Below are 12,256 nucleotides of genomic sequence, written 5' to 3' on the forward strand. Positions count from 1 at the left end.
AAAGTGGTTTCATATATTGTTAGTTTATTTTTGAAATAAACACCACTGTTTATATCAGCACATACATGAAAAAATATGAAGGACCAAAGTCAGATATTTGATGTTTACCAGAGAAACTGGAAGTCAATCAAAATTTTACATAGAGAAAATAGGCTAACAAAAATAAGGAATACAAAATGTTTGAAAGTAATATGTCTACCTGAAAATGTATCATTAAAATGAGCCAAATATAAGACTACAGTTTTTGCTTTTGAATGTCAGGTAAATGTTTCTGTCCTGATCTCTCATCCAATTAAAAGAAAAAGTAACCTCGTTGGATGCATTGCCATTACCAGCTTTTGGAATGCCCAGATACTCAAATAATTTGAAAAAAAAAAATGCCACATAAGTGATATCCAAAGTAACAGAAGATACTCAACAACACTTGTTGATGTCTTAGACACTAATATGGCTAATGAAAACGTCCAAAACTAAAATTACAGCAGCTACTATTTTAAAATTATAAGCCAAAGTTCTGTGATCTTGTGTTTTTTGTGAAACAGATCATGGAGGGGGACTTCAACACACTCTTGCTAATGAATTATGGAGACTATACTAAGTAGAGGGAAGTTCCTTTAAGCCTAAAATCAGAGAACATGAGCCAATATATTTACTATTAGATGGACATTTTAAATGTATATAATCTCATATTTTATTCCATTTTCTTTGTAGCAATACCAGTGAACTAACACACAACTTTTTAATCAAAATATTTATGTAATATTTCATGTTACAGATGTAACATAAAATTACAATAACTAAAGCAAATATCTGCATTTTTTCATCTGACTGCTTTGTGTATAACCAAATTTGCAAGATCATCTGCACAATCAATCAATTTATCTTGAAATTGCATAGGCCCTGCAGCCCATTAAGCAAAGCAAGATAATTTAAAAAATAAGATGTCACAAAAACATGCCAATGAATAGTGTTCTATAGAAATACTAATATATAGTAGATTGCCATTACTCTGTATAGAAATAGTTCTGCTAAGGATGCGATAGAGCATTTAGCTAATACATATGGGTTCTTAAAACCATTTCTCTTTCTTTTTCTAAAATTTTGTCTCCATTATTTTTCCCATGTGTAGAAGTGAAAGCATGCACTTTCAAATTAAGTAATATATTTAAATTACGTGGTATTTGTGTTAAATAGAACCAAATGTATCTTATCTTTTCAGGTGCCAATCTTGCAAACTACTTTGTGTTGTAAGATCACTGAACACACACTGGTGGGTGTTGTTGCAACAACTAGTGCATTACAGAAGTGACACGCTGCCCAAGATAATACTGTCTAAAAAACATAACAGTACCTCAGTACTATTTAAATAACTGTTCTGCTGGCAAATAATATATAATTTAGAAGTAATAAATAATCTTACTATATTCTTGAATATTATAAAAAATACCATCAGTGACATTATACTGTGTATTGTTTACACATCATTTAGCATATTTAGTTTAGTAACCAACGGATCAACTGATGTTGCAGAGTATACTCTTAAAACTGCCTGCAAACATCATTATCAATATTAATTATATAAAATATTATAGCCAAGTACAGATAGCACATGAGTAACATGAGTTACTGAAGGATTAGAAACATTTCTGATCTATAGACAGACAATTATTGTAGGGAAAATTTCAAAACACAATATTTTTTCTAATTTAGCAGAATTTTTTTAAAGTAATATAATTTCATTTTCATCCATTTTCTTCAACAGAACTCTAACCCATCTAACAGAAATAATTTTGCTACCACAAAAGTTGCTAGGAAATATGAATCCTTAGCTGTAGAAGAATGCCTGCCAACTGGAACTGCTCAGGCCAGCATCACGAGGTCACTTAGGGCTCTACTTCATGTCCACTGTAGCCCCATTGCAGAATGCAGTGCCAGGACTGATGGGGAGTTTGTCATCTCCCTCTGACTCACTCCCAGAGCTCCCCTGTCCCTTATCTCTTCAGGGTAAGCTGTGTGCATCTTTGATTCTTGGCTACCCTAAAATTGATCAGGAAAGTTTGTTGCTAATGCTCTCTAATTCTAGGTGCGTGTGTACCTCTCTCTATCCCTTTCTCCATGCAGCTTGAAGAGACACAATCAGGGCCAAACTACAGTCAGTGGGAGGAGCTGAAGAAGCAGCTGAAGCAAGGCCCTTAGACATTCAGAAGGTTTCTCATTTTGACTAGACCTCCGATTTATGATGACTAGACCTTGAAACAACATATTCGCAAATATTGGGCCATCAACAAGCATCCCATATGTGTCTGTCTCATCCTCTTTTCATTTTGGTCCCTTTATCTCCTTCTTTTCAACACCTGTATCTGTCTTCCCACGTAGCTTATCCAACCTTGTGTTCATCTCATTTATTTAAGTTTAGGCCAAGGCTATCTGGTATCTCTGCACATAACACTGCCTAGTGGAAATATATCCCATTCTTGGTTGTCCTTCTCATTATACCATTGTAAACATAATAAATAGTGTTATTCTGTTTTACAATAAGCATATATAATAACTTTAAGGCAAAGTAATCATTTACATCAAGGCTGCAGAAGGAACCAGGTTAGGGTTTTATTTTAGTATCTGCTTATAGTCTTGAAATACCAGAACGCTAGAAACTGACAACATATGGGAAAAGACATTATTTGGTCTTAGCAACAAATTTGTCCTCTATGGTACTGTCTCTATAAACTTGATACATGTTCTCTGCTAAAAATCTAAGCTTTATAGAGTTGATATTCTAATGACTGTTTTTGTCATGTGTGAAATATTGCACAACCAAAAGGATATTGAGCATTATGCCATTTTCCAGGAAGGCATCCACTTGTTAAATGTAGATTAGGATTCTATTTATACATTGTTTCTTTTGTAATCTTCTTTCCAATCTCATAAAGAAAAGCCTAACCCAACATCTGACCGAATGAACCTTAATTTGTTTTTTCCTCTAACCTTAAACTGCAAGACCAGTATGAAGACCTGTTTTATAGAAAAACTTCTTTTAAAGGGCAGGTGGTAAGGAAACAGCTTGCAGACTTCTGTATGCTCTAAAGCATCAAAACCTTAAGCATGGGAAAACTAATACTATCTCACAATAGTACTAAACCTGCTTACCTGCTTCACCTGCTTATTATATGTTAACAGCTCATCTTTAGGCTGAGATTCATTTTCTGCTGCTTGAAATTCTTTCTGCACTACTAGTGTCTTCTGAGGGAAAGCAGGGGAGGGGGGAATTCAATGTAAGAGGTGAATGTACAATATTTTTTTTAAAGACTTTTGTGCTCCTTGACAGGTAATTCAGTACAATATTTATTATATGCAATTATTCTTTCATCATCCATGCATTTATGAAGCACCTAGAACGTTGTCTCAATTTTATCTTAAGCCAAAAATTTTCTCAACAGCTAACTAGATTTCCAAAAATAAATATAGTAATAGGCAAAGGACCTACAATGATTAACACTAAATAATAATATTTATAGCGATTTCTTGTCAAAGATTTGGTCTGTTTCTTCTACAAATTGCGCTTGTAAGAAGAAATTGCAAAACATAAGAAGAAACATACATCAGAAATTTATATTAAGAGTCTATGATCCTTTAAAGCAAATAAATCACTAATACCTCTAAACATTAAGCAAGCCCCCAAACATATCTAAGTTTAAATATTTAAATTTTAAAAACAGTTTGAATGAAAGGCATAGAATGATGGGCACTAATATATATGAATATAGATGAATGTTTTACAATTCCATTGACCTAATTGGTATGCTACTTAATAAAAGTGAAATTCTTTATATCCAGCAGTTGGAGAATCAAACCCTATGAGAAGAGGAATGAACAAGAGACACAAAAGGGAAAGAGAGAAAAATATTTGTGATTTGTCATGTACCAAAATGTTTTCAAGAACTATTTAATTTCCTTCCCAGTTTTATCAGTTTAAAATATGAACTAGCTATCTTAACAACTCTGCAAGCAAATAGAAGCACTATTAACTTATTATATTTTAACATTCCTAGATAATGCAGAATGTTACCAGGCTTGCTTGGTGAAAACTTGGCAGGACTTGAGATTCAGTTTTTATTTCCTCATGTTCAGTTGGTGCCTGTTGTATAAGCGAGAGAAGAAAACTAGTGTCAACCAAGAATGCTAAAAAAAATATATCATTCATACTACCTCACAGAAAAAAACAACATCAAAACAATATATATGCATAAATTAAAGTTCGGGTCTTCATTACACAAATTAGTTTGAAAGCAACAAGTACATTCAGAGACAAATGATCTTAGACTCATTACCTTTTGCAAACATTTACACACATGCCTAACTCTTTACTATAAATAACTTCTCTATGGAACTGCTTATAGTAGAGAAGTTTAAAAACTGAGTGCAATTTTCAGTTAATCATTTTCTCCACAGGAGAAAATTATAATTGCTCCACTAGCAGAAAAACTACTACAAAAGTTGACGTTGTTCTTAGTTCCCAGACATACTATCCTTTCTCATCAAAGGAACAGTTCAACAAGTCCCCTTTTGGTTACAGTATATCCATACAAAAAAAGCAGAAATAAAATGCAGCAACAACTCTCAAAACAGATGGTAGTTTTAAGGACAGTGTGCTTTCTAAGCACCTGGTTAGCATACATGTACATAACTCAGCACACATGTACTTTACCCTTTGTGCCATATATTGGCTTAAGGAACCAAGTTTTAAAGATAACAGTAACAAACAGAAGTATCACATCTAAACTACGTTTCATTTTAGAATACCGTTCTTTAAAACAGCTACAGAAATGTTAAATATTTCTGGGGAAAATATTTCAAGAGCCACAAGTTGATGCAAGAATGCATTAAAGCTATCAGTTGAACATGTGTTAGAAACAGTCTGTCACATCATGAAAAAAAATCCTTTGCTGGCACTGCAAATGTCCATTTGCTCTTTTAATGTAAGAATCTTCCACACAGTAGAATTTTTATTCCATTGAGTGTATTGTCCACCTAGCAATCTAAAAATGTTAATTTTTTTAGTGCCTAGGATTTTTTGCTTTTAACTTTAATACCACATAAGAGGCATATTCTGAGCTGTAACATTTTTTTCCTTGCATATTAGAAAATGAAAAGGAAAGAAAAAGGAGTCTCCAAGCCAAGACAAAGCGATAGATGCATATACTGTCCCAAAATGTAAACTATAAAGCAATAAAAAGATACGGCCTTGCAGAAGATTGTACACGTTGGTGTTTTGCTTTTAACCAAAGCCTTAGTAATTTATCTACCTTTGAGAGAAGAGACAGCTTAAGAAAAAAACAATTCATATTACATATTTTTTTCATCACCATGAGAACAAGGAACAGAAATAGAGGAATGTAGTAACAACTCAGACTAAAAGGAGCAGATTCAGCATTACCTTCTCGAGCTATACCAACCAACCTTCCTTTTCTTTGCAACACGTGCGTATTTTCAAACATAGTGATTACCACGGACTACTAATTATTACAGTCCATCTTAGCCAACCGTAATTCTTTCCCCATGCAATTTATTATCCAAATCATGGAATCAAAGAGAAATTTTCACAAAGCCTTTCATTCAACCAGACTGCATCAACTTACACTTCTAAACTATTGCATAATATGTAAATTACAATTTTACATATTAATTTTCCTGTTCTGTCAAAATCAACAGAATTATATGAGCAAATATTATCTTAATTTCATTTTAGACACCTGTACATGTTATGTGATTGCTTTTCTTTGTTGGGTGTGGTGTTTTCTCTTTTGTCCACTCCCCATGGGAGAATTGCAGGCACAATGCTATCACGTTATTTTAATAAAATGATGTGTACTGTCTATATATATATTATGGGCTGTGTGTTTGCATTAACAAAAACAAGGCCAAAGAGGTGTGATCTAACTTTGGGAAATAAAAGTGTTGAGAACTGAGGCAACTCTTAATTCCTGTGGGAATCTGTTCTTGAGTGTTCTGCCCATTCTTGAGGAAGCTGTTTCCTGCACTGATATTTTAACTTTGTGAGGGAAACTTCTGCTGCGCCTTTAAAAAACAGCTTTATTAGCCATTGCCTTCCTCCTGCAGGTGTAGAAAACTATTTAGGTACCCGAGCACCTTGATAATTCATTAGAAACATTTTAACATTTTCAGTCATTTTGGTATATCTGTGGTATCTTTTGTACCTGAAAAGACTCATTGTAAGTCCTGACATACAGAAAATTAAGATTTTTTTAATGTTTTGTTTTGGTTGTGGTTTTTTTTTTTTAATAATTACCTCTAAATTTATCTTACTTAAATATTTTCATCTGGTATTTCTTTGATTCTCATTTGATAATTACATGCTATTAAAATAAATTATTTTCCGCTCTGTTTTGACAAGAAAAGTCTCTATCACCAGTGCAGAAAAGACCCTGATAAATGACAAAACAAAGTCAATCTAGATGTGTGAACATACAAATATTTTAAAACATTCTTTTAACATGGTGAATTTATACAAATTATTTATATACAAACATAGCTAATCACTCTGTACCCCTTTGACAAAGCTTGAAACTCTGGGAGATTACAATCTATCTGATTAAAAACAATTTGTTCTCATATTATAAGAGCAGCTTACTGACCTAATACAGATTAGTCTTCCATTTTGTTAGACTTCAGGGTAAAAAGATAGTCCTTGCTCCATAAAGCCTGTAGCGTTTTTAAGAGAAGCGTAAATTATGTGAGCCTAATGATCATAAGGAACTGGAAAGTGATTGTTGATAAAATGTAATAAACTGCACAACTGGACTTTTTTAATTAGTTACTTGCACTGGTAAATTTGAAGAAATAGACAGATTTCATAAGTCCACACATGTAAACCATCTACCCAACATCTCTCCCTAGACAGTTTCTTGTAACATTATGAAAATAAAACATTTTTTTAAAAAATCTAAAGTAATATGAGCTAACTGTTCCAGAAAAAAATTTCATGTATCCAGGAGTGCTAGTGACCACCCCTGAAGACTGAGTGGCTCCCTTCAGCAAGTGGCAGAAGTGCCCTAGCCTTTGCCATGATTAACTTTATTGAGTATAGTCAATAATGTGAGGAAACTCATAATAAAAAGCACCATAGTCTTGATTTAGCTACATTTTAACAGATGCTAAGACCATGAGAAGAACATTCCATAAGCCACCTGTAAGCAGAAAATAAGAAAACCAATAGGAAGAGCTAGGGTTTTCCCACTTAAAGAGAACTAAATTAAATAAATTGAAGTCTCTTGTTCATTTCCCTGACACTTAGAATACACCTTATAGCACCTAAAGGAAAAAAATTGAAATATTTTCAATAAGCCTCTTAAAAATACTGTTTTATCAGAAAGCAATATATGATTTGTTGTGTAATTTTCATGTCAGGTGGAATATAAAGAACATGTAGAGCAAATAATAAGTGAGATACTGTAAAGTTATGAGCAAATACTTGTTTGTATTTGCTTATAGATATAAAGCAAATACAAGTCTATCTCTTCTTGAATTTTAACAATAATTAGTCTCCATCAAACCACTTTTGAGAGAGTACTAACGCATTACAGAGAAAATCTTCTCAAGGCCTCACTATTGACATTAGCTGACAAGAGCTAGAGATGTTTTTTTAAAACTAAAGTATATTTTATGTTGGCTTCCTAGTATGGTGCACTGTATAGTCCTTGTTTAATAGAAGCATCCAAATTTTATGTTATTTTTTGAGAACAAAAACGTTGTTCATTTAGTTACCACCCTCACAAGCTCATCTGAGGTACCAAAGAACTGATCTGCTGAAAACAATAACTGACTAAAGATGATGAATTGCAGGTCCGTCACCAAGAAAGCTGAACATCAAGCTGAATACCAAGAAAATGCATTTCTGAAATGAATATAAACACCCTCTTATGGATACTAAATCCAACATATAACTTAATAACTCAATATAACTTCAGGGGTAGCAACAAGCCTCAAGGCAACAAAATTACTCTAGGCATTGGAAATTATATCATTCTTACAATAAAAATTCTACTTTTTAACAGAAAATGTGGTAGGAATCATAATTCATAACTGAGTTCCCTCAAAGGAAACAGGGCTAAGTACTAATGTCTCACCAAGCTGGCATTCCATTCCCTAGATAATGCTCTTTTCAATGCTGGGGGAAAAACAGCACTCAGCCCCCACAGCAATATCATAAGCTATCAATGCTAATCAGTCATCAGTGCAAGATCAAGAATAAGAGAAAGAGAACAGAACATTTTTTGTAAGAAATAAAAAACACATTTAATTCTGAGAGCTTGTGTTCATTTTAGTAGTTCTGTTCTTTTCCTAGGTATTTGTTTCATTTAAAAGAAAAAATTTCTTACTTCATTAGAGAAAGTAAGTCTTGAAGCTCAGTGTAAAGTAAATAAACCATGCATAATAATAATAAAGAATTGCTAGAGTCTTCATCCTATTGATAAGGTCACTTAAGTTCAAAAGACACCTGCTGCAAATGCCTTTGATTTTAAAAAAATGTAATCAGCAAGGGTGTCATTCATCCTCACTAATGTCCATATATCCATACCTAAAAAAACCATTAAACAACAAACAACTGGACCAGAAAGTCATGACCAAGTTCAAATTTTCATTTTACTTTGAACCCGATTGATGTGAGTTTTAGAAATAAAGAATTAAACATCACAGTACTCCAGAGGTCAGATTTTCAAAGCCCAGAGCTCAGTAGCTCCCACTACAAACAACAGAAGATCAGTTCTCTTCACTTCAAATTAAGAACATCAGGACTTGCTAGAGGCCAGACTTTTAAAATCTTACCTAAAACATAAGCCATATTTATATAGAGTAAGAAAAAACACACAACACAGCACATGTTACTAATCACTAATAATTATTTTGGGTAAGTTGAACAAGAAATGGTTTTCCAGATCCAGGATCTTCTTTAGTCCTCTTCCCATTTGCCCTGTAGTATTTTTGTATCCAGCTGGCAAATTTCAATCAAAGAGAACAGTCCCAAATTATTACATTCCTAAAATACAAGTCAAGCAATGAAGAGGGATCATCTCAATGCTGCCACACTGAGGCAAGTCTTCTCTGATTTCAATCCCAATTGAAATACACCAGAAAATATAAGAGAGTGGGAGACACTGTGAATGCCTCAGCCACACAAACAACTCTCAGAAGAACAGAACAGAAGAAAATCAAATCCGAGGACACAATTCTATCGGAAATGCAGTTTCAGACTATTGCTGCTCATGGACTCATACATTGAAATTAACTCAATTCAGGGTTCTTTTTTCTCCTAATTTTTGTATTTAATCAAAAGACAGTCAATCTCACATTAAGGGAATATAAGGTTCCCTTAATTTCACTTACATTCTATGAGAGATACTCTATGATCATGAAAGGTAGCATTGATAGTTGTGGGAAACAATGTTCTTTATCATCTCCTAAAACACATGTTCATACGCTCTTCACCAGTCTTCCACACTTCCTTGCAGAGGCAGTTGCTGCTCGAAAGGAGTAGTTCATCCTCCATGGGTCTGTTCATTCCATGGCATCCCTAACAAGCGCTAGCATGAATACCAACTGTGATAGTGATTTTTGTGACATAAGTTTCAGCCCTCTTGGAACTAGAACAAAACTATCAGTCTGGCTAAGCGAGGACAAAGAGCCATCTGATAGTAAGTTACTAGTTGAGTTAACAAATGAATTGGCAACCCTCTGGTGAAAATCTAGTAAAGTTTTCTGTAGCATCTACCTGATGCCTAGTATTACTGATATCTCCTGCTGTAATTAATTGAAGGGACACTCTTACAGCTGCTTACACAATCTACCTAACTGTGACAATAAAGAATTTGTCTTATCAAGACTTCACAAGTTAAACAATACTTCCAACAATATCCCAAATGCATTTAATGCACTTTTTCATCTGTCACACTGGGATATGTCATCTTAAAAAAGGGAAAGGAGGGTAAAGAAAAAGATGTATTAAACTATCAGTAGTTAATAAAAATAACACCCCAAAAGAGCTTATATTTTAATATATTTTGATATTGGCTCATTTTCATTTTTAAGGGACATCAAAAAAACTGGCAGAAGAAACAGTGAAGGATATTCTATGATACATTAGTGTCTTTATCCATTTGTTTTGTCTGGCTTCTGTGTTGTAACACATTGTAGGAGCTGGAAAAAAAATATACAATTCTTATAAAAGTAATATTTACCCAAGAGAAAAATATTGCTCTTGTTCTGGTTCACCTACTTCCATTTTTATGTTGTAGTTCTGGCCAAGAACACTCTCCAGGAGTTCTTTGATCGTCTGGTCTGAAGGAGATGGAGAAGTAGACTGCAGGGAAGCAATTATTTCATCAATAGACCTTGCAACCACTTTCACAGGCAACGCTGGTGTGGAAGTAGGCTCTTCAGGTTTGCTCTGCTGGAAGTTCTTCTCGTATATTTTTGAAGTGTCTGGTCTAGTCACATCTCTTGCCTCTTCCAACTGTTCTCGAGCAGACCTCCCACTTGGCTGCTTGCTTCCTTTTCTCAGCACTCTTCCCGATTCAACATCTAAATCTTGTTGCTTTGCTTTTGAAATCACTCTGCTTCTCTTCTTACAGCTTTCCCTGGTTATTTTTCCCTTTATAGAAATGTTTTTACTTGTATCAGAATCTGTAGAGCTAAATTCATCACTATCTTTAATCACAGTATCTATTTCTTCAGTTTTATCTCTTTTTAAATTCTGGGGATCCATCTGTAGCATATGCACTCTATCTTTTACTTTAGTAACAGCTTTTGTCTCTTCTAATGAGATAGGGGAGCTATTAACATGAAAATTAGACCTGCAGTAACTTGGCTTCTGAGGTGGTGCTGGGTGCTTGACCATTACAATTTTTTTAGTGGTACCTGCAAATGATGCTATTACTGGCAGTTTTACAACTGTACTTTCACAACTACAAGTGGCATTTTCTCTGTTAACTTTTTCAGAGCAACTTCTCTGATTTTTGTCAGCACTGTCTTCTTCCACAGATTTATTTCTTTGAGTCATCATCTTGAGATCAGGAGTTTGTTTCTTCATGTCTCTTACTTCAGAAGATATCCTTACTTTCTATGAACATTAGAACACTCAATGAATTAATTAGGAATATTTTTATTTATATTCATGACAGGCTTCTGTGGACTCTTTGACCTCTGCAGAGGATGATGTTCTTAACCAACACGATTGATCTCGTGTTAAATCTTCCAATAAGGGCTAAATGCTCACATTTCTGGGAGCAGTAACTATAGCTTGTTTGATCCTCAGACTATCACACTGAGATTCCCTGCATATAGTCTCATGTTCCTTAATCATATTCAGCTCTTCCACATAACTCAGTCCAAAGTGCTCGTGTTCTCTAGCAATTTTCTCCCACTGTATGCAACCTGTAAATTCAAACAGAAATTAGTTTTTGTATTTTACATACCAACACAGAACCCAATCTTGCAAAGACTACTTCATTTTGCTAAGGGCCCCATTGATTTTAACAAGACTATTCCGAATGTGCATAATTAAGCACCAGCAACGGCTATTAGCATTTTACCTGAGGAAACAACTGAACCATTTCTATCTCTGGGAGCATAAATCGGGAGTTGGACAGAAACTCCCAAGACAGAAAAAACTGAGAAAGGATAAAGCTCAACACTTTCTCGAAGTAACCACAAAAAGCTTTCCACCTACAAAAATCAGTGACCCCCTCCAAGCCCCACTTCTCCCTCCCGAACAGGCAAAGGGCCTCCCTCCCCTCAGAAAAGTATCTCAGCCTGGCAGCGCCCAGCGCCCGCAGCCGGGCCGCCGGCAGGAGAGGCACGGGGCAGCGTCCCCGCCACGCACCGACACAGGCCCCGCGGCTCCCCAGTCCCTTAGGCCCCGCGCAGGAGGGCTGCGAGTCTCCCCAGACGGCGCTGGAGGCGTCGGGGACGACGACAAGCCGGGCCCGCAGCCCCAGGAGGAGCCGCCGCCGCCGCCGCTCCCTCTTGAGCCGGCGGGCAGGGGAAGGACGCGCTCCGTAACCAAGCAACGAGGCTCCCGCTGGGGGAGAGAGCGGGCAGCGCCGGCTGCCACCCCTAGCGAGCGCCCCCTGCCGGCGGGGAGGGCCCGGCAGGGGCCACGCCAGGCTGGGTCTCCCGGCGCGCTGCGCGCAGGCAGCGTCGTGCGGGCGCGGGCGGCAGCCGTGATCCCCCCACTGTCCCT

At 35.9% G+C, this 12,256-nt stretch overlaps 1 protein-coding gene across 1 annotated transcript in view; it reads right to left on the minus strand.

The window, feature by feature from the left end:
• TTC6 (tetratricopeptide repeat domain 6) overlaps positions 1-12,056 on the minus strand; it is a 68,267-nt gene extending 56,211 nt beyond the window's left edge. The window contains exons 1-4 of the mRNA XM_075152434.1: positions 11,897-12,056; positions 10,292-11,448; positions 4,067-4,135; positions 3,148-3,240 (exon numbers count right to left, since the gene is read on the minus strand). Coding sequence (XP_075008535.1) covers positions 3,148-3,240; positions 4,067-4,135; positions 10,292-11,104 — 975 coding nt within the window. The 5' untranslated portion in view covers positions 11,105-11,448; positions 11,897-12,056. The remainder of the gene's footprint in view (positions 1-3,147; positions 3,241-4,066; positions 4,136-10,291; positions 11,449-11,896) is intronic.
• Between the last annotated feature and the right edge of the window lie 200 nt (positions 12,057-12,256).

The sequence above is a fragment of the Calonectris borealis genome, chromosome 5 (assembly GCF_964195595.1).
Source record: "Calonectris borealis chromosome 5, bCalBor7.hap1.2, whole genome shotgun sequence".
Lineage (NCBI taxonomy): Eukaryota > Metazoa > Chordata > Aves > Procellariiformes > Procellariidae > Calonectris > Calonectris borealis.